Raw genomic sequence first — 24,599 nt, forward strand, 5'->3', positions numbered from 1 at the left:
CAAACAAAAAAGGCCCCAGGGGTCCCACTAGCATAGCGGCACAGGCCGGGAAGCAGTTTCACAGTCAAGCGGTGTTTCACAGCCTGTCAGGAAGAAGTAAAGATGGCGCAAGGAACCACGTATTTGAGAGAAAGGAGGGGAAGGTAGAGAGGTAAGAAAGAAATCTAAAGAAGCGGAAAAAAGCAACACCAGCAGCCAACAAAAGACACTCGGGGAGCCAGCCAGTTCAGGTGGGTGGAATCCAAGTGACACTGGGTGAAGCTGGTGCTTCCCAGCCAAGACACTGTGGCTGCAGGAAGCACAGGAGGCTAAGTGGGGGTGAAGAAGGGTGGGGGGCGGGAAAGCCTATATCACTGGTTACCAGTTGTTTTGTCTCCTGCTGGAAGCTCCGTGAAGCTGCTTTCTCGTACTCCCTGTTCGTTGATCTCCGACAGGAGTCCAAGATGGCAGATCCGTGCTGCAGTAGCTATAGGGGACCTCTGCATGTATCTCTCCTTGCTCTCTGTTCTCGGTCAGTTTCTCTTATTCCATTTGGTGCTTGGCTGAGTTCTTTATCTCCTCATTTGATGCTTAGCGTTTCAGGATTCACATGTGTGACTCTGTTTGACTTAGTTTTTCTGATCTTTACTGCGGAGGGACGGTGTGGTGCTTCTGACTATAGCGCCGTGTTGCCCGGAAGTCCAGGAAAATAATTTTTAATGCAGGTAAAGAGTACTACTATTATTAATATTAGATACTATAAAAATGCATGGAAATCCTGGTGCCATAGTAGTTAAGAGTTCGGCTGCTACCCAAAAGGTCAGCAGTTCGAATCTACTAGGCACTCCTTGGAAACCCTATGGGGCAGTTCTACTCTGTCCCATAGGGTCGCTATAAGTCAGAATCGCCTCGATGGCAACAGGTTTGGTTTTTTTTTTTTGGTTATACCAAAATGGATAATGTTATAAAAGCATGGTATAAAAGCGTAAACACATGTGAAAAGAATAGAAAACACTTTAGAACAAGCTTATGGATCAAATATATATATACATGCATGTATATATGGTAGTATGAATATACTAGGTAATACTAACTCATCACCTACAGCTTCCCAAAGAAATATGTGAAATGACTCATCTTGAACTTTTTTTAAATACAAATTGTTGTTGTTAGCTGCTGTCCAGTAGGTTCTGACTCATAGTGACCCTATGTATAACACAATGAAACACTGCCCAGTCCTGCGCCATCCTCACAATCTTTGCTACATTTGAGCCCGTTGTTGTAGCTACTGTGCCAATCAATCTCGTTGAGTCTTTCTCTTTTTCGCTAACCCTCTACTTTACCAAGCATGATGTGCTTCTCCAGGGACTAATCCTACCTAATAACATATCGTAAGTGTGTGAGACAAAGTTTCGTCATCCTTGCTTCTAAGGAGCATCATGGCTCTATTTCTACCAAGACAGATTTGTTCGTTCTTCTGGCAGTCCCTGGTATATCAAAACTCTCCACCAACACCATAATTCAAAGGCATCAACTCTCCTTCAGTCTTCCTTATTCATCGTCCACCTTTCACCTTTCACATGCACATGAGGTGACTGAAAATACGCTGGCTTGGGTAAGGCGCGCCTTAGTCCTTAAGGTGATATCTTTGCTTTGTAACATTTTAAACAGGTTTTTTGCAGCAGATTTCCCCAGAGCAGTATGCCGTTTGATTCCTGGACTGCTGCTTCCACGGGCATTGATTATGGATCCAAGTAAAATGAAATCCTTGCCAACTTCAGTATTTTCCCTGTTTATCATGATGTTGCTTATTGGTCCAGTTGTGGTGATTTTTGTTTTCTTTATGTTGAGGTGTAATCCATACTGAATGCTGTGGTCTTTGATCTTCATCACTAAGTGCTTCAAATCCTCTTTACTTTCAGCAAGCAGGGTTCTGTCATCAGCATGTTGCAGGTGGTTAATGAGTCTTCCTCCAATCCTGATGCCCCATTCTTCTTCATATACTCCAGCTTCTCAGATTATCTGCTCGGCATACAGATTTAATAAATATAGTGGAAAGATACACCTTGACGCACACCTTTCCTAATTTTTAACCACACAGTATCCCCTCGTTACGTTTGAATGACTGCCTCTTGGTCTATGTACAAGTTCTACATGAGCACAATCAAGTGTTCTGAAATTCCCATTCTTTGCGATGTTATTCATAATTTGTTATGAGCCACACAGTCAAATGCCTTTGCATAGTCAATGAAACACAGGAAAATATATTTCTGGTATTCTCTGCTTTCAGCCAAGATCAGTCTGATATCAGTAAGGGTGTCCCTCGCTCAACGTCCTCTTCTGAATCAGGCAATGATATCCCTTGTTCCATGTACTCTTTGGAATCCAGCTTGACTTTCTGAGTTCCCTGTCAATGTACTGTTGCAACCATTTTTTAATTATCTTCAGCAAAATTTTAGTTGCGTGTGATAATAATGATATTGTTTGATAATTTCCATATTCTGTTGGATCACCTTTCTTTGGCATGGGCAAAAATGTGTTGGCCTGGTAGGTGTCTTCCAAATTTCCTGGTATAGACAAGTGAGCATTTCCAGCACTGCATCTGTTTGTTGAAACATCTCAACTGGTATTCCGTCAATTCCTGAAACCTTGTTTTTCGCCAGTGCCTTCAGTTCAACTTGGACTTCTTCCTTCAGTACCATCGATTCTTGATCATATGCTACCTCCTGAAATGGCTGAATGTCAACCAATTCTTTTTGGTCTAGTGACTCTGTGTATGCCTTTCATCTGCTTTTGATGCTTCCTGTGTCATTTAATATTTTCCCCATAGAATCTTTCAGTATTGCAACTTGAGGCTTGAATTTTTTCTTCTGTTCTTTCAGTTTCAGAAATGCTGAGCATGTTCTTCCCTCTTGGTTTTCTGACTCCAGGTCTTTGCACATGTCGTTATAATACTTCACTTTGTCTTCTCAAGCCGCCCTTTGCAATCGTCTGTTCAGCTCTTTTACGTCATCATGTCTTCCATTCGCTTTAGCTACTCTACATTCAAGAGCAAGTTTCAGAGTCTCCTCACACTTCCATTTTTGTCTTTTCTTTCCTGTCTTTTTAATGATGTCTTGCTGTCTTCATGTCTGATGATGTCCTTGATGTCATCCCATAACTCATCTGGTTTTTGGTCAATAGTATTCAATGTGCTAAATCTATTCTTGAGATGGTCTCTAAATTCAGGTGGGACATACTCAAGGTTGTACTTTACCTTTCATGGACTTGTTTTAATTTTCTTCAGCTTCAAGTTGAATTTGCATATGAGCAACTGATGGTCTGTTCCACAGTCAGCCCCTGGCCTTGTTCTGACTAATGATATTGAGTTTCTCCATTACCTCCTTCCACAGATGTAGTCGATTTGATTCCCGTGTATTTACTTCATCCAGTGAGGTCCACCTGTACAGTCGTCATTTATGTTGTTACAAAAAGGTATTTGCAATGAGTAAGTTGTCGGTTTTGAAAAATTCCCTCATGCAATCTCCATCATCGTTTCTATCACCAAGGCCGTATGTTCCAACTACCAATCCTTCTTCTTTGTTTCTAACTTTCACATTCACATCACCAGTAATCATCAATGCATCTTGAGTGCATGTTTGATCAATTTCAGACTGCAAAAGTTGGTAAAAATCTTCAATTTCTTCAACTGCGGCCTTAGTAGTTGGTACATAAATTTGAATAACAGTCATATTACCTAGTTTGCCTTGTAGGCATGTGGATATTATCCTGTCACTAACAGGACTGTACATCAGGGTAGATTTTGAAGTGTTCTGTTTAACGACGAATGCAACACCATTACTCTTCTATTCATCATTCCCAGCACAGTAGACCATGTGACTGTCCGATTTAAAATGGCCAATACCAGTTCATTTCAGCTTACTAATGCTGAAGATATCCATCTTTATGTGTTCCATTTCGTTTTCGACGACTTTCAATTTTCCTTGATTCATCCTTCCTACATTTCACATTCCAATTACTAATGGATGCTTGCAGCTGTTTTTTATCATTTTGATCAGCAAATGAAGGTCTCAAAAGCTTTACTCCACCCACATCATGAGGTCAACTCTACTTTGAGGAGGAAGCTCTTCCCCAGTTATATTCTGAGTGCCTTCCAATCTGAGGGGCTCATATTTCAGCACTATATCAGACAATGTTCCGCTGCTATTCATAAGTTTTCATTGGCCAAGTTTTTTAGAAGTTAATTGCCAGATCCTTCTTCCTAGTCTGTCTTAGACTGGAAGCTCCACTGAAACCTGTCCAACATGAGTGACCCTGCAGGTATCTGAAATACCAGTGACATAGCTTCCGGCATCACAGCAACATGCAAGCCACCACAGTATGACAAACTGACAGACGAGTGGTCTGTCAGCACTATTAGAAGATGGACTCACTAAATATTACTATATTAACACTTAGGGAACTAACAAAATAAAACACCAAACTCTTAGAATTTATAACATTGCAAGAGTATGTCTTTAAACTCATTCCTTTTCTTCTGACAAATACTCATTTATATGCTCTTAAACTCTGTTGGCTTACAACACTGTGTCTGACTAAGTAATGTTCAATGGGTGGGAGCCAGAGCAAGGTAGTTTATATGTGTTCAAAATGCATAAAGAACCAAGCGACTTACAAAAAGATAAAGTCCCTAAATTCCATTCTTTCTAGTTTCTAAGAATCTCAAAGCAACTCCAAACTTATGACAACATTTATCAGTAATCAAAGCATATAATAAAGATAATCCCTAAGAAATTTTTATTTAAATGGAAGCTGTTTTTATCATTTACTTTTACTGCCATAATCACAAAGGTAAGAGAAGATGACATAACTTTACACAGAAGCAGCATAGATATTGAGGAGTTAAAAGAAAGGTGTCTAATTTCTTATCCCAATGCACTTTTTAAAAATTCCAAACTATCTGTAAGGCTGGGAAGGAACATTTGTGTAAGGTTAAGAAATTCAGCTTATCACCTAAACCCTGAGTTTAGCATCAGCTGCATCATTGTAAGTCAGGCATTTTTAATAATTTTGGCTTCCTAGCCCCTAATTCATAACTACAATATATTTTTCTCCTTACCTTTCACAGTTAAAATCTCACTAGAACCTATCTCATAAAATACTCTCTAGTAACAATATCAAGTTATTTGTGGTACTAAGGATTAAGCCACCATTATTTCTTCTCTTTACCAGGTCCTCTCATTTTCCACACATTTAACAATTTTAAGAGAGAACATCATAGTGTTTCTCTACCAGGTAGAATGGAGTAGCTTGCAGCAGACAAACATTACTGCAAGAAAAAAAAAATAAAAGCCAGATATGTTTAAAGCCATCAGACAGCGCTAAAGCCATAGGGACAGAAGGGGATAATATTCTAGAGAGGAGGACAAACACAGAGAGGTGAGCTGGTGATCTGCAGCCACCTTTCCCCATGAGCAGAATTTGAAAAACCAAGGATTACCTACAGTAAAAGGCTGCTGCTGTCATTCCCGTTCCGGACTGGAGACACAAAAATTGGGGAGGGGTTTCAAATACATGGCTGAAATTCCCCATAAGATATCTGTTAAATTATAAAGCTGCGCAGGACAGAGAGCTAAAACACTAAAACAGTTTTCTAAAAAAAAAGTGGGGGGTGGGGAAGGCTGGGGAACCAAACCTGAAAACTAGAAGACAGTTTTTAATAGCCTCACAGTACCACAGTACACAAGAAGCAAAAATTAGAAGGAAAGGTCCTGGTGAGAGACATCAGTACTTTAATTTAAGATCCTAAGGTACTATGACCTAAAAACAAGGATAAACCACAAGTAGATTGGGCTTATCAAACATGCAACCCAGTGCCCACACAGCACAGTCTATGAATGGCTTACAGTAATCAGCCCATACTGACTCACTAAAGGCAAAAAACATCATCTGGAGCCACTATAATTTTTAATATACTATGTCTGGTATTCAGTGAAAAAGTATTAGACATGTCAAGAGACAGAACTATATGACTGAAAAACAAGAGGAAAAAAAATGAGAAAAATAGACCCTCACAGCTCATCTAAATGCCTTAGCAGACAAGAACTTTAAATATAACTGCAATTAATATGTTCAATTTTCCAAAACTGATGAAAAATCCCAACTGACAAATTCAAGCTCTACAAACTCAAAGGTAAAGGATAAGCGTATACGCGCATGTGCGCACGCGCGCACACACGCAGTCATAAGGCCAATTTGCAGCCTACTTAGCGTGCTGCCCTGGCATCCATTAATTCCTTTCATCCAGTGAAAGTTACCCTTTCACCCACTTTCTGATACAGACATTCCTATCTTTTCACCCAGTCTCAACGGTTGTTACTCCTTGCCCCTCCAAGCCATGCCCCATATGGCTTCCCATGATGAGTACATCTCTCTTTTCCTCCGTCATTGCACTGGAAACTTTTAAACTGACCAATAAGACATCTGAGCACATGCCATCCCTTAGACTTCACTCTGCTTGCCATATATAAGCACTCTGCTACAATTCCAGGCTTGTTGTTAAGCTTATCCCTGGGTACAACCCTGGGTGCTGCAGTTTCCTCTCTGGGATCTGTGAGCAAGAAATTCTATTTACTTTCTGGCCTTCATGCATGAGTCTCACTTTCTCATGCCACACCTGACAGACCATCCAAAAAACCTACAGTCACACACACACACACACCCCTAGATGCAGTATAGTCAAATTGCTAAAAACCAGACAAAAAGATAATCTTTGAGAAATCAGAGGGGGAAAAAAAAAGGACCACACGCACTTTCCTTCATAGTAGCAAAAATAAGATTAACAGTTAATTTTGCAAATGACAATATTCAAGCCAGATGACAATGGAATGGCAGTCTTAAAGTGCTGCAACATCCTGTCACTGTTTAGCAAAAACTTTAAATGTATCTATATAAGTGTGTAGGAGTGTGTGTGTGTACATGTGTGTGCATGTGTATGAATAGAGAAACAGAAGTAAAACATTAACGATGTGAAAATCTATGTGAAGGCTGTGTAAGTGTTCATTGTATTATCCTTACACTTTTACTACAGATGTGAAAGTTTAAAAAAAAAGTTGGGGAAAATACATATGTATATGTATGTGTGTATATATGTATGTATGTATGTATGTGTATACATATATTCATGTATATGGACCTCGGGTAGCACAGTGGTGAAGCACTTCAGCTGCTAACTGAAAGGTTGGTGGTTCAAATCCACCAGTCAATATACAGGAGAAAGACGTGGCAACCCATTCCCACAAAGATTATAGCCTTCCAAACCCTATGGGGCAGTTCTACTCTATCCTATAGGTTTGCTATGAGTTGGAATTGACTTCATGGCAATGGGTGTGTATATACACACACATGCGTTTATAAGAGCTTAAAACACTACTTGCTTGGCCCACAGTAAGCACTTTATGTGTACACATTTAAAAAAAAAAATCAATCTATTCAAAGTAATTTTATCTTTAAAAAAAGAAAAACTGCCATACTGAAACACAAATAGAATCACTGCCATCGCTCCTTCCTATTCAGGTAGTTTATGTTTTATAATCAGCCATACCCAAGACACTTAAAAGGACAGTATCAGTAAATTAATATAGACAAAAGGATATATAAAGTGTAATTATTTTGAAAAGAATTCACTAACCAATAATTCCTTCCTTTAAATTAGAATCACCACTGTATACTTTCTTACCTTGAAGAGCCTGCAATTTATGATCATTTGAAGAATTAAGAAATCTATCCACAATCATAATTCTGTTCTGGAGGAGCTTCTCAATAAGTTCAAGTCCTTCAGGTCCCAAAAGTTCAAATAGCTTATAAGAGATGGAAAAAACAAAAAAACAAACAAACCAAAAGTTACTTCAAAATTAACTTTTTCCACATTATTAATACTCTAATCAGCAGAGATGTGAAGCCAAAAGTAATTTAGGAAAGAAAGAAAACTCTTCATATTGCTAAGGAGCTTTCAACTTCATAAAGGTAATCTACAATTAAATAAACAACATGGTTCAATTTTTATAATTATTATCATTTATATATAAAACTCTAAGTCACAAAGTAACAAATCTTAATACTTAGTTTTTCTGGGTACATGAAATTCTACAATTACTTTAATTTGTTTTTCAACATACTGTTCTGGTTTTCCAAAACTGAGTCCAGAGTACTATTTTTCTTACCACTTACTATATAATAGGTGTCATTTTACCTTAAACAATCTTTATGATGTTTTAATGAATCATGACTACATGCCAAAATCTTTACATGTATTTTAAATGCTTTGTGAAATCTAAAACACAGTGCTGCAAACGCTGTATGAAACTTTATAAAAAATTTTCCATGTCCATTAAATGAGTAGTTGCCAAACATTAAGTCCAGAGTCAGAGAACCAGTTTTAACATTCAGAGACTTTCAATCATATAACTATAAGAAATAACTCCAGAAAGCCTTTAGATTTCCTCAAGTATATATGCATGTGTATATGTATATATGTATACACATACACATACATATTCATGTGTGTCTATATATATAATTTTTTCCTATACAGAAATTTTATACTCTAATATTACATACGAAGATTGTCATATTAACCAAATTCTGTCTTCAGAGAATTTACATTAAAAAATCACTATTAAAGTAGAAAACTATGTTGAGTATATTTAAGACATTAGATGATTAACAGATATTTTCTTTTTCCTGTTCATTTTACTGAAGTTAATCACACAAAAGGACACTAAAAGAAAAAGAATTATTAAAAATGATCTTGTCCTATCTGTTCTATCTATACCAGCCAGTACTTATTAAATATTTATTATATACCAGGTACCACGATAAGCACTTTACTGATATTATCTAACCAAATCCTCCTAACTTTTCAAATTAAAGTATGATTATTATTTTTGAACATAAGAAAATTAAGCTTTAGAAAATCTAAATAAATTGCCCAAAGTTACACAACTTACTAGTAGTATAGCTGAGTTTTGAACCGACATCTGTCTGAATTCCAACATAAAGGATTTTCCACTATGCTATGCTAATATCTATGAATATTTTACAGAAAATTATGGTGTGATACTAAAACAAACATGGAATATACTGTGCACAAAATATTCCAAATGAGGTAATATAAAATTTATCAATTGAGGTTAAGTAATTTTTGCAAAGGGAAATAGCAGAGGAAGCAAAATAGACAATAGAAAATTATTCAAGAAATATAAAAGTAAATATACAACTTGCTCTCTCACCACCCCTAAAGAAAAGGCGATATGTGGCACAAAGGATTTAAGATAAACAAGGATACAGGATGCCTCACCTCTTCTTCTCATCACTACCATACTTCTTCAAAGATCAGCCTAGTAATAAAATTTTGCATTGGTAAAAAATCCATTAAAAATGAAAGGTCAATGGATTTTAATGTAATACTGTATGAAGAAGTCCAACATACTTTCAGATCCTCATTGCAACTCACCTGTAAGAAGCTACCATTTCTTGAGTTTCAATGTAGTATCAAAAAAAGAATATCAAAAAATACCTTAAAGAGCTATTAAAATATCACTCTCTTTTCCAACAAAACATATCTGTATGAGGCTGGATTTTCTTTTTATATTTTAACCAAAACAACACAATATAACAGGTTGAATGCAGAGGCAGGTATGAGAATCCAGCTGGCTTCTATTAAACCAGACATTAAAGAGGTTTGCAAAAATGTAAAATAATGCCACTTTTTAAATATTATTGTTTAATAAAAGTCAATTTTAATTAAAATTTCTATTTATGTGAACTTCTAGTGAGCATATTATAATTATTTTAAATGAACTAACACACATTTTAAAGTTTATTGTAATTTCTAACATAGTAAATAGCAACAGACATAAACTACATAAGCGAAAGTTCTCTGCAGTCCTCGATAATTTTAAAGAGTATGAAAAGATGCTGAGACCATAAAATTTGATAACTGATGACCAACACTACTACAAAACACTTTTAAGTTGCCATATTTTGTTTCCTTTATACCCACATTTTCACAACTTTTTCATTACATGGCAGATTTGAAAGCTCATAATATTTACGAGGCATGCTGTGGTAAATGGACAAGACAGCTCCGATCAAAGGAGAATTGCTGCAGGTCAATGCCTGAGCCCCACACAACTGCCTTGAGGGCTGACAAGAATAGTGTCCAAGACTACCTGTAGCCCATTCATGGCATGTACCTTGGCATACCAGTTGAAAATGTCAACTACACAAACAAATCAGTTCACATTATACCACAGTTTAAAATCCTTATCAGCACCCTACTGCCTCTAAGAAAAAATCCAAACTCCTAAGAATCCCCTCATGACACTTTTTATTTTCTGGCCCCAAGGGACCTGTCTGACATCACATTTTGGCTTTCTACCAATGACAAATCCTTACTATTGAATCACACCAGCCTGCCTACCAGTCTTGGCAACAGCATGCTCTTTAACACTGGCATGTGTTTGAACATGTTGTTCCTGCTAGATGGAATGCTCTTTCCAATCTCCTCAGCCTATTAATCTACCCTTCCAATCTTCAAAAACCAGATCAAATAATAACACTTCTATGAGGACTTCTCTGTCTTTATTTTTTTCATGGCAATTAGTATAGCATAAAGCTTCTCCATTATTCCATGTCCTTCTTCAAGGCATATTTCCTCCCTGTTTTTCCAAGAGTTAAAATAGCATGAGACAAATGGTAAGTCCTAATTAAAATTTATCAAAGATATGTTTCATTCAGTAAGTAACATGTTCCTTAATATTTTAACCCCCAAATAAGCACCATCATTTTTTAAGGGAATCATTAGAAGTACTGGTCTTGTTTAATAGATTAAGCTATTTCTACATGAAAGTAATAATTGTCTCTAAGTATAATCTGAAAAGCAGAAAGGATCGTAAATGGACTGCATTTTTAGAGGACACATAGGAATCGTTTGCCAGAAACTAGTGGTTAAGCGCTTGGCTACAAACTGAAAGGTGGGAGGTTTGAACCTATCAGCCACGCCACGAAAGAAAGATGTGGCAGTCCACTTCCTTACAGATTACAGCCTTGGAAACTCTATGGAGTAGTTCTACTCTGTCCTATTGGATCATTAGAAGTCAGAATTGAATCAATAGCAATGGAGTTCATCGAATACAGGATGAGGAACAAATTTTTGTTGTTGTTGTTTTGTTATTTAATCTCTTTCAGTTTCTAATAGTCTCATATAGCTCACGGGCCCTCCTGTTACCTCAAAAATGAATAGCATATTGCAAGTATAAGAAATGCAATTAAATCCACATTACAAAAAAAAAAAAGCTGTTGCCATCAAGTCGATTCCAACTCATAGCGACCCTATAGGACAGAGTAGAACTGCCCTATAGGGTTTCCAAGGAGCGGCTGGTGGATTTGAACTGCCGACTTTTTAGTTAGCAGCTGAGCTCTTAACCACTGAGCCAACAGGGCTCCAAATCCACATTAAGAGTTCTAAATAACTGATAAAAAATACTAACACAGCCATGAAAAACTAAAGCTAGGCAAATAGTGTAGATAAAAAAATAAACAAAGGATCCATGTTTAATTTTCCTTTCTAGCACATTTCAAGCATCCTTAAAAGTGTTTAGGATGTATTAGGTACTCAAATACTTCTTTAAAAACCTGTAAATCTATAGCAATCATTATCAAATTCTAGGAAACAATAGTAAAAAAATTCTGTTCATGTAGAAAAATTTTCTGGCAGTATTAGACATTACCAAGAATAATAATGCTGTATTAAAAAAAAAAAAAGAAAAAAAGAACAAAGCCCTGAGAAGTACGGAATTCTGGGAAGATGGTGGCATAAATATATCATCATTCTGACCCTCCCTCACAAACACAACAATGAAATGTGCTTGGCTTTGAGGACTCTGAATTGGGGAACCGAGGAAAGTAGCAGGGAACTGCAGACGGGCAAGAATCAATGAATCAACGAGTCGCATACAGTACAAAAATCACTTCTTCCACCCTGCCCCTCCCCCAGACGTGCAGGCCGCTACTGCTATGATCTGGGGAAGTGGCCCCAGAAAAGGAGCTTGCTTCCTTAACCACCACAGCCTCTGCCTGTACATAGAGACAGGATCCCAAGCTTCGTTCTAAAATCAACAAGGCAGACCTCCCCGGGGGTCCATCTGGAGTGTGCCAGCACCTCCAACACCCAGGCACTGTCAGCTGCAAGTCTGCTGTGAATGGATACAGAAGGCCTGTGCAGAGGAGTCTGCACCCATAGTTAGCACTCTACCTGCCTCCCCACACACCCAAAGCTCCGGCCTCTGAAACCAACAGGACAAACTTCCCTGGAGGTAAATTAAGGTTGGTCTTTTCCCACTTCCAGCTGGCGCTGAGGACTGCTGAACAAGGCTGCTGTGGGCTAGGAAGCAGGAGTCTGGAGAAGAGACTGCACTCACATCCAACAATCTACCGGGGGGACCCTGATCACAACAAGGAAGACTTCTATGGGGATCTGACCATAGTGCAACACCCCCTCTGCCACCTGGTAATTGTGGGTTGCCAAAACTAAACCCACCACGAAGTCAATTCTGACTCATAGCAACCTCATAGGATTTCCAAGTCTGTAAATCTTTATAGAAGCAGACTGTCATATCTCTCTTCTGCGGAGTGGCTGGTGGGTTTGCACTGCTGACCTTTTGGTTAGCAGCCAAGCACTTTAACCACTGAGCCACCAGGGCTCCTCAAAATTGCTGTGCCACCCAGGAATCGAATTCAGGTCACAAGGATCAGAATCCTGCATAATAACACTACACCACAGGCGTAGCTGGTTACCAGGCTGTTGCAAACTCCTACAGAAGACCCCTGCAGCAGAATCTGCTCCCATAGTTAGCACTCTACCTATCTCCCTGAACACTCCATAGCTCAGGCCTCTGACACCAACAGGACAGACCTCCCTGGGGATCAGTTTGGGTCTGTCTGCTTCGCCTTCCAGCTGGCACCGAGGACTGCTGACTGAGGCTGCTGTGTGCTAGGAAGTAGACATCTTGAGTGGAGGCTACATCCACTGCCAACATACAATGGAGGAAGCTCTGATAGCAATAAGGGAGACCTCGCTGGGGATCTGTTCAGAGTGTGACAGCCCCTCCCCCAACCACTAACTAATTGCTGCTGGACTGATACAAACTCCTACAGAAGGTTCCCTACAGTGGAGTCAGGAGGTGTATCACCTAAGTGGACACTTCTCCAACCTCCACAGGGCCACTAGGGCTCTGAAACCAACCAGATAGATCTCTTGGAGGTTCTTCTGGGGACTCCTCCTCCTGACGTGGAGGAAAGTTTGCCTGTGCTTCCCCTGAATGTCAGCCTTTATATAAGCAGCCCCCATAGAGCAGGGAAAGAAGCCTAGGGCAAAACTGAAGGGTGATACCCAGCCCTGAAGAAGGCTCACTGGGTGCAGGTTTTTTGACTAAAAACATGGTTGCAGAAACTGAGGAGGGAAGAGCGTAATAACCAGCGACAGAGCACTGCGCCCTCTGGTGGGCAGATTGATTAGTTCAAGATATCTCTCGCTTTAGTGGTAGTGCTCGCTGGTGGACAGACTGACCACAGCATGTTCTCTGGTGTGTTTGGGAGAGATTGGAAGCTGAAAAGCGAGACTTGGAACTTTCAAATTCTGTTTAAACTAGGGAGGGAGAAGGAGCTATCCCAGAGAGGAAGAGAAAACAGTAAGCAGAGGTCGAACGCTCTGCTCACCTCAAAGTTTTTTGCAGAAAGCACTGCAGGAAAAAACAACAAATACTGGGGAAAACTGAGAAAGTTAACACCCTTGAAAATTCCAATGCCCCAACAAAAATCACAAGACACATTAAGAACAGAGAAACAATCGCCCATCCAAATAAACATGACAAAGGGAGTGAAAGTGCAGCTAGGGATGACAAAATAACGAAAAAAATGGAAGAATATAATACAATAACATTAAATATAATTAAAGAACGAAGGGAAAACATACACAAAGAGCTGAAAGAAATAAGGAAAATAATGTAAGAACAAAATGATCTAAAAAAGATATATTGCAACTGAAAGAGGCAGTAGCCAAAATGAGAAACACAATAGAAGGACTAATCAAAAGATTTAATCAGGCAGAAGAAAGAAGCAGAGAATTAGAGAATAAGACAGTTACAATTACTGGCACTGACGAGCAACAAGAATGGAGGTTCAAGAAGGCTGAGCACAGTTTAATGGAATTATGGGATGACAACAAGAGATCTAATATATTCATCATGGGAATTCCAGAAGGAGATGAGAGAGACAAAGGGACAGAAAGAATATATGAAGAAATAATGACAGAAGATTTCTCCAACCTAACAAAGGACATGAATCTACAAATCCAAGAAGCTCAAAGAACCCCAAGCAGGATAAACTCAAAGATATCTACACCAAGATGCATCATACTTAAGCTCTCAAAAAGTATAGATAGAGAATCCTAAAAGCAGCAAAAGAGAAGCAAACAGTCATATACTAAGGATCCCCAATAATTAAGTACCAACTCCTACTCGGAAACACTGGAGGCCAGAAGACAATGGAATGATATATTTAAAGTGCTGAAAGGAAAACAAAAAACAAACTGTCAACCAAGAATACTATACACAGCGAAACTATCCTTCAAGAATAAGAATGAAATTAAAACATTCCCAGACAAATAAATGCTGAGAGTTCATATTTACCAAGGAAATGCATGGACAGGTATAAGGGCTGATAATAAGGTATTCATGCTAGATAATTCTAAATTTTTTGTCCTTCATGTTTTTTTAATAACGAATACATCAAAAGCAATGATAAAATTATGTTACAAGGTACATGAAATATAAAGATGTAATTAGTGGTAACAACAACAAAAGAAGGGGAGAAGAATGGCACAGATGTAGAACTTTTTGTATATTACTGAAGTTAAGTTGGTACCAACTTGCTAGAATGTTAAAAATGCAATCTGTTAAATGTAATATTTATGGTAAGCACTAAGAAAACATTTAAAAAACACACAAAAGGAAAGGAGAAGGGAACTCAAAATGCTCACTACAATAAACCAACAAAACACAAAAGCAAGCAGTAGTAAAGAGAAAAGACAAAGAAGGCTAAAAACACAAATAACAAAATACTAAAATTAATTCACTTCTTATCAGTAATTCCAGGGACTGTAAATGGACTAAATGTTCCACTCAAAAGGCAAACTATATGCTGTTTACAAGAGACACACCTTAAATCCAGGAGCACAAATAGATTGAAAATTAAAGGATGGAAAAAAACATTCCAGGCAAACAAAACCAAAAGAGAGTTGGGGTGGCAATCTTAATATCAGACAAAGTAGACTTTAAGACAAAATCTGCGAGAGGATATAAAGATGGACATTATACAGTGATAAAAGGGTCAATAAAGAAGATATCACAAATATAAATATAGATGCATCCAACATTGGGACACCAAAATATATAAAACAAACACTGACAGAATTGATAGTACTACAACAATAGTTGGAGACTTCAATACACCACTTTCACCACTGGAAAGAACATTTAGAAACAAGAGCAACAAGGAAGCAGAGGACTTGAAAGACACTATAAACCAGCTAGACTTAACAGACATCTATACAATACTCCACCAAAAAACAGCACAATATACATTCTACTCCAGTGCACATGGCTCATTCTCCAGGACAGACCACATGTGTTAGGTCACAAAGCAAGTCTTGACAAATTTAAATAGATTGAAATCATTCAAAGTATTTTCTCTGACCACAATGGAGTGAAACTAGAAATCAGTAACAGAAAAAAAACTGGAAAATAAACAACACACTATTAAAATACCAATGAGTCAAGGAAGAAATCAAAAGATAAATCACAAATTTTCTAAAGTCAAATGAAAATGAAAGCACAACGTGTCAAAACTTATGAGATGCAGCAAAGGCAGTACTGAGAGAGAAACTTAATAGCAATACATGCCTACGTGAAGAAAGAAGAAAGATCTCAAATCAACAGCCTGACTCAACAACTCCAGGAACTAGAAAGAGCAGAGCAAACTAAGCCTAAACCTACCAGAAGAAATGAGACAACAAAGATCAGAGCAAAAAAAAATAAAAAATAAAAAAAAAAGAGAATTAATAAAACCAGAAGTTGGTTCACTGAAAATTGACAAACCTTTAGCTAGACTGACAAAGAAAAGAAGAAAATATAGGCAAATAACCTACATAAAAAATGAGAGGAGATTACAACTGATCTGATAGAAATAAAGACAATTATGACTGATTATGAACAACTGTATGGCAACAAACTAGATAACCTAGATGAAATGGGCAAATTCTTAGAAGCACACAACATACCCAAACTGACACAAGAGGAAATAGAGAGTTTCAACAGACCCATAACAAGTGAAGAGATCAAATCAGTGCTCATAAACCTCCCCCCATCAAAAAAAAAAGTCCTGAACCTGATGGATTCATTGTGGAATTCTATCAAACATTTAAAGAGGAATTGACACCAATACTGTTCAAGCTCTTCCAAAAGACAGAGAAGTTGAATATTTTCTAATTCATTCCATGAAGCAAACATAACCTCGATACCAAATCCAGACAAAGACACCACAAAAAAAGAAAACTACAGGCCAGTATCTCTTATGAATATAGATGTAAAAATCCTCAGTAAAATAGTAGCAAACAGAACCCAACAGCATATTAAAAGTATCATACACCACCTAAAAATAACAATGCTTCTTCTTTATTAGATTCAGATTATGCATTTAGAAATAATACCACAGAAATTCTGTTGTGTCTATCACATATTTTGAGGTTAAATTTCTCAGAGTGTTCAGAAAGTTTCACAACTAATCAACTAGGATTATAACAAAGGAGAAATAATGTAAAGAAACATTCTCTGCAGAGAGAATGAACTACCAGGAACATAAATCGACCACTATTTAAATATTTTATTTGTTAAAATAATTTCATAAGCCAGGCACTGTAACAGATGCAAGGGTCATATTAATAAAGATGCTAATTGGCAAGTGTCAGGAATCAGCAGACAACAAATCTCAGCCCACATCCAACCATGGCCACTCATGACCAAATGAGATTTATACCAGGAATGCAGGGATGGTTCAACATTAGAAAATCAATCAATGTAAAACATCACATCAATAGAACAAAGGAAGAGAACCACAAGATCATTTCTATGGATGCAGAAAAAGCATTTGATAAAATCTAAAGCTCTTTCTTGATGAAAATCTTTAAGAAGATTGGAATTGAAAGGAATTTCCTCAATATGATTCATGGCATACATGAAAGGCCAACAGCCAATGTTATTCTTAAAGGGAGAAAGACCGAGAGCTTTCCCCTTTAAATCGGGAACAGGACAAGGGTGCCCACTCTCACCATTTCTATTCAATACTATATTAGAAGTCCTAGCCAGAGCAATAAGACAAGAAAAAGAAATAAAAGTGTCCAGGTTAGAAAAGAAGAAGTAAAATTATCTGTATTTGCAGATGGTAGAATCCTATATATAGGAAATCCCAAAGAGTCCACAAGAAAACTTCTAGAGCTAATAGAGGAATTCAGCAAAGTTGCAGGGTACAAAGTCGACAAACAAAAATCAGTTGGGTTTTCATAAAACAAAACAAGACTAATAGGGCACACCAGCCCAAGGACAAGGACTAGAAGGCAGCAGGGGAAAGGAAAACAGATAATGAGGAACCCAAGGTCGAGAAGGGAGAGCGTTGACATGTCGTGGGGTTGTTAACCAATATCATAAAACAATATTTGTATTACCTGTTTAATGAGAAGCTAGTTTGTTCTGTAAACCTTCATCTAAGGTATGATAAAAAAAATTTCACTAAAAAAAAAAATATATATATATATTTATTTCAAGTAAGATTTTTGATAATGTCTTAGGCTGGGTTCTCTAAAGAAGCAAAACCAGTAAAGTATATAAATACATACAAAGAGAGATTTATATCAAAGAAACAGCTCACACTATTGTAGAGGCTGCAACATCCCAAGTCCGAGGATTAGGATAGAAGCTTCATCCAATTCACGAAGCCGCAGGGGCTGGTGAACCCAAGATCAGCAGGTCAAAAAGCAGGGCTCTTACTCACAGGCTGTGAATATCGCTGAATGCCAAGACTGGCAGGCAAGACCACAAGGGTTTTTCTGATTCACGCAGCTGCAGGGGCTGGCGAATGCAAGATCAGCAGGTCAGAGAGCAGGGCTCTGCTCACAGGTTGTGAAGATCGACGAATCCCAAGATTGGCAGATAACTTGATAGCTCAAGTCCCAAGAACCAGAGGTCAGATGAACAGGAGGCAGCCGCAGGATCCAGAGCAAGCAAAAAGCCAGAAAGTCTGCTTATATTCGGATGCAGGCCACACCCCAAGGGAAACTCCCTTTCAACTGATTGGCTACTCACAGTAGATCCCATCATGGGAGTGATCACATATAAACACTGAGAATCATGGCCCAGCCAAGCTGACACACCATCTTAACCATCACAGGTAATAAGAGAAATGTAGGTTCACTGCATAAAATATATATATATACACGTATGAATGATCTAGTTTCCCTAGACCCTCACACGCATTTGGTGTTGTCACCATTTTATTTTAGCTGTTCTGATGGGTGTAGAGTTAACCTCAATGTAGTTTTGATCTGAATTTCCCTAACAGTCAATAATGTTGAACATCTTCTCATGTGCTTATTGCCAGGCATATATTTCTTTAGTGAAATGTCTCTTCATGTGTTTTGCCCAATTTTATAATTGGATATTTTTTAACCATTTCATTTTGAGAGTTCTTTGTATATTTGAAGCACTATCCTCTGATAGATTTATGGTTTGCAAATATTTTCTTGCAGTATTCAGTTTGTCTTTTTATCCTTTTAACAGCAAAAGTTTGTAAGTTTGATGACGTTCAATTTACAGTTTTTCATTGTATGGATCGTGTTTTTGGTGTCAAGTCTAAGGAGAACTCTGCTCAAACATAGATCATACATATTTTCTCTTTTTTTTTCCTAAAGTTTAAAAAATTTTAAGTTTTCCATTTAAGTCTATGATATATTTTGATGTAATTTCTTTATAAGGTCCAAGACAGGATAAGGTTCATATTTTGCTTATAAATGTTCATTTGCTAAAACACCATTGATTGAAAAGGCTTTTTTCCCTCTACTGAACTGCTTTTGGCATCTTTGATAAAAGTGAGTGGGGAAGAGCTCCAAGTTTTAGCCCAGACACATAAAGAGCCTGGAAATTGTCATTCCATACTTACAATAAAGAAAAGCTGAATAAACTGGGAAAAAAAAAATCAGTTGGGTTTCTATATACCAGCAATGAGAAATCTGAAAGGGAAATTAGGGAAACAATTGTATTTACAATAGCATCTAAGAGAATAAAATACCTAGGAATAAATCTAACCAGGAGGTGAAGGACTTATACAATGAAAACTATAGAACACTGCTGAAAGAGATTAAAGAAGATTTAAATAAATGGAAAGATGTTCCATTTTCATGGATTGTAAGACTTAATGTAGTTAAGATGTCAATACTATCCAAAGCGATCTATAGATTCAACGCAATCCCAATAAAAATCCCAACAGCTTGTTTTACAGAATAGAAAAACAAATCCTCAACTTTACAAGGAATGGCAAGAGGCCTTGAATAGCTAATGCAATGTTGAAATGGAAGACAAAGTAGCAGGACTCACACTTCCTGATTTTAAAACATACTATACAGCTACCGTAATCAAAGCTGCCTGGTACTGGTATAACAATATACACATACACCAATGGAATAGAATTGAGAGTCCAAAAAGAAAACCATACATATCTATGGTAAATTGACTTTTGACAAGGGTGCTAAGTCCATTTGATAAGGAAAGAGTCTCTTCAATATATGGTGTTGGGAAAATTGGATTTCCACATGCAGAAAAATGAAACAGGATTCATGCTTCACACTATACACCAAAACAAATTCAAAATGGAATAAGGACCTAAATGTGAAAACTAAAACCATAACATTGTTAGAAGAAAAAGCAGGGACAACGCTGTCAGACCTAGCTTTTAACAATGGATTATCTAATATAATAACAAAAGAACGAACAGCAAAAGACAAAATAGATAAATGGGATCTCAAAAAAATTAAAAACTTTTGTTCATCAAAAGACTTTACTAAAAAAGTGAAAAGACAAGCTTCCAACTGGGAGAAGATCTTAGGAAACCATATAGTCAATAAGAATCCATTAATCAAAATATATATAAAACTTGGACAACTTAACAACAAAAAGACAAATAACCCAATCATAAAATGGGCAAAGGATCTGAATAGACATTTCACCAAAGAGGACATTCGAATAGCCACCAAACACATGAAAAGATGCTCAATGTCATTAGCCATCAGAGAGATGCAAATCAAAACCACAATGAGATACCATTTCACTCCCACTAGGATGGCTAAGATTAAAAAAAGAAAATAACAAATCTTGGTGAGGATGTGGGGAAACTGGAACCCTTCCCATTGCTGCTGGGAATGCAAAATGATACAGCCCTTTTAGAAAGTGTGGTGGTTCCTCATAAAACTAAAAATAGAACTACCATATCCACTGCTGTCAAGTCGATTCTGACACAGTGACCCTATAGGACAGAGAAGTGTTTCCAAGACTGTGAATCTTTACGGAAGCAGACTGCCACATCTTTCTCCCATGGAGCAGCTGGTGGATTCAAACTACCAACCTTTCAGTTAGCAGTTGAGTGCTTACCCACTGCACCATCAGGGCTCCTTTAGAACTATCGTATGACCCAGCAATTCCACTCCTAGGTACATATGCCAAAGACTTGAAAGCGGAGACTCAAACTGAGACTTGTACACCAATGATCACTGTGGCACTACTCACAATAGCCAAAAGGTAGAAACAACCTAAATGCCCATTAACTGATAAGTGGATAAGCAAAATGTGGTACATACATACAATGGAATACTACTCAGCCAGTAGGAAAAATGAAGTCTTGATACATACTACAATACGGATGGTGCTGGAAGACATTACGGTGAGTGAACTAAGTCAATCATAAAAGGACAGATATTGTATGACCACCTTTATATAAAAAGACAAGAAAAGGCAAATGCATAGAGAACAAAGTTTACCGTCGTTACCAGGGGCAAGAGGGAGGGGTAAAAAGGAGTTAACGGTGACAGAAATATCGCATTGATTAAAGGTAGGGTTGCATAGCTGATTATTGTAATTGCTGTCAACACGTTGTACACCTGGAAAAAGTTTAAAAATGAAAGAAAATGGCAATAAAAGTATCAACTTACTAGATTATTTATGTTGTAAGAAATAAATCAATAATGTTAAAAAAAAAAAAGCCCTGAGAAGTTACACATAAACATGAACTTTTAAGTTTATCTTGAGAGTGTTAAGCACTCATCTTCGTGCAGGATATTCATACCATAAGGGAACATCCAGACTGATCATAATCAACATTGTAAGGCAGGCATTAACAAGACTGCTTTTAAATAAGATAACTCTCAGTTTCAAATACCCATTGCCACTGAGTTGACTCTAACTCATAGAGACCCTACAGGACTGAGTAAGACTGCCCCATAGGGTTTCCAAGGAGCAGCTGGTGGATTCGAACTGCTGACCTTTTGGTTTGCAGCCGTTAGCTCAAATGGTGTTTATTAATTTGTCTTTTGAGCAATAAATGGAAAATCCCAGCTTCTTAATGCTATCTGAATCATCGTGTCTCACATGAACCAAAGGTCATCAATGATCTTCTTGCCAAATCCAGTGTTTGTTTGTTTTCTCCCCTCCTCTGTACTAATTATAAAACTATCCAGTTTTTGACTTGGTAACTACTACATTAATTTTAAAAATCTCCCTGATCACTATTCTCTCTCATTTCTCATCCCTTTTTGCTTCTAATTTTCTAAGCTTCACTCATAATTCAGGGTATGCACCTTCATTCTATTGTGCTCACTCAAAAAAAAAAAAAAAAAAAATCCATTCTCAGGTGCAGGGCCACCCAGAACAGTCATAAAGGCTGTGCACTGCACAACTCCAAGGCAAGCATACAGACTATAGCATGAATTGCATCCAAAGAGATAAACCACACAACAGCTTTTCTCAGCATGAGATATTTAAGGTAAAGTGCTTAAAAGTGATTAACATTTGTCAGTTATTCTTATTGTCACCATGACAGTAACCAGAGTGATCCTTTCAGAATGTCATCTCTTTCCTCAGTTTAAAATCCGTGAATGACTTTCAATCTCAGAGTAAAAGCCAAAGTCCTTAAATATGACATAGAAGCCCGATGTGATCTGAACAACCCCACTGATACTTACTTTCCTCTGATTTCATCTCCTACAGCTCTGCCCTTCATGTCCACTGCTCCAGACACTGTCCCTTTTACTGTTCCTTAAGGGTACCCCCACCTATGGATCTTTGTATTTGCTGTTTCTTATCATTAAAATGTCCTTCCCCTAGATATCTGAATTGTTCCCTTACTTCCTCAGGACAACTGTCTCCTTATCAAGAGGCCTTTTCTAAGCAACCTTACACTATTATCACATGATATATTACCTTTCTTTTCTTTATTGTCTGTCCCATAGTCCTTACCCTAACCACCACACACCAGCATGTAAACTCTTGCAGATGGTGATTTTTGTCTGTTTATCTTCTCCCATATCAAAAATAACCTAGAAACCATGACTGACACAGTAAATAATATTTCCAGAATTGAACTGAAACTCACATTAGCGACGACCATAATGGAAATGAATCTCAAACCCATTTATCTACTCCAGTTTTTCCATACTTTGTAATGCACAGCCCTGCCCTTCCACAAGTTCTGCTTTAAAATAAGACATTCTGAGTTTTATAATATTAATTTTCATAAATGCTAACACTATAAGTTTATATTATAGATCAAATAAGGTCAAATATGAACAAAATATCCACAATCATTCTTCAAATCAGCTCCTTCTCCCAACATCTCCTATTCTGCTAATGATATATCAATCCCTCAGTAAAATTCAAGTTCAAAATCTTCTGATCAGCGGTTATTTTTTTCTTCTGGTTATACTTAATATCAAATCACACTACTAGTGATTGTTCCCTCAAAATATCAGAAAAACAGAAAAATTCAAAAAATATACAAAGGGCAGTTTATAGAATTAAATTATAAATAGTCTTTAGACATATCAAAAGACATTCAAAGACACTCAGCAGCATTTGTTATAAAAGTAATTAAATTACAGATTTTTAAAATCGATCAGATGACCAGAAATCCAAAATTTCAATAATACTCTTTAGCAGGGCAATGAGGAAAAAAACATTCTCAAACACTGCTGGAGAAGAGTATAACAAGAATACTCCCTGTGGTGGTGGTTGTTAGTTGCCGTAGAGTCGATTCCGACTCATGGCAACCCCATTTGTACAAAGAAGGACTGCTCCATAGGGTTTTCAAGGCTGTGCCCTTTCAGAAGGAGATTACCAGATCTGTCTTTTGAGGAATCTCTGGGTAGGTTCAAACCACCAACCTTTTGGCCTGTAGTCGAGTGCTTAATCATTTGTGCTACCCAGGGACTCCACAGAATACCTCCCAGCGAGGGGTCATCTGGCAATACCAAAAAAACCACCCGTTGCCTTTGAGTCAATTCCAACTCATAATCACCCTATAATACGACAGAGTAGAACTGCCCCATACAGTTTCCTAGGAGCACCTGGTGGATCTGAACAGCCGATCTTTTGGTTAGCAGCTGTGGCTCTTAATCACTATGCTACCAGGGTTTCCAATCTGGCAATATCTAAGAAAATTACAAATGCATATACCTTTTGATCCACGAAATGCTACTGATCTACAAAACAGATGAGAATATTCTTTATGTTCTGATACGAAAAAATCTCCTAGTGCTTCTGAGTTATCATTCAGCTCAAATGGCAAAAGCAAATTGAACTGGCTAAATATTTAAGGTATCTTTCACCCTTCTCAAATCATTTAACTTTAGGTTACACCTAAAAATTAAATTTTCACCCTTTAAAAAAAAAAAACTTATGGAAGATTGACTTCTAGCATGACAGCAAGAGGAGCTCTGTGAATCTGCTCTCCAGTGAAGCTGGTAAAAATTATAATAAAACAACCATTGAAAGCTTCTTGAAATGGTCCTAGATATACAGCAAACAGAGAAACATCTATTCAAAAAAATTCAGTAAGAAAACTGAGAGTCTTGGTATTTGAATTAAGACCACCACACCATCCTGCTCTCAGCTCAGCAAGGCAGAAAGGCCACTCCAGACTGCTGCAGTTAAGAGCATAGGGCTCTCTGTCCCCTCAGCTCCCTAACAGATAGTTTTCTTCCTGTAAGATACAGGATGTCAGTATTTCTCATGCTGCTCCCAGCTACCTGTTGCTTTTTCAGAGTTCTGGGTGACTGCAGTTGTAAGGTGGGGCTCCCTCCTTCCACCCAGCCACACTCATGGATTGGAGACTCTACTTTTGGATTTAACACCACAGAAAATACTGGGGCCCACATATTGCCCTGGCTCAAAAGGTGGTGGGTCCAT

General features: G+C 37.7%; 1 protein-coding gene across 3 annotated transcripts in view; it reads right to left on the reverse strand.

Moving 5' to 3' along the window:
* ASCC3 (activating signal cointegrator 1 complex subunit 3) overlaps positions 1-24,599 on the reverse strand; it is a 414,547-nt gene that overhangs the window by 325,142 nt on the left and 64,806 nt on the right. For all 3 annotated transcript variants that reach the window (XM_004372420.3, XM_023727600.1, XM_023727601.1), the window contains one exon: positions 7,718-7,838. In XM_004372420.3, the coding sequence (XP_004372477.2) occupies positions 7,718-7,838 (121 nt within the window). The remainder of the gene's footprint in view (positions 1-7,717; positions 7,839-24,599) is intronic.

Source organism: Trichechus manatus, unplaced genomic scaffold (genome assembly GCF_000243295.1).
Source record: "Trichechus manatus latirostris isolate Lorelei unplaced genomic scaffold, TriManLat1.0 scaffold00017, whole genome shotgun sequence".
NCBI lineage: Eukaryota > Metazoa > Chordata > Mammalia > Sirenia > Trichechidae > Trichechus > Trichechus manatus.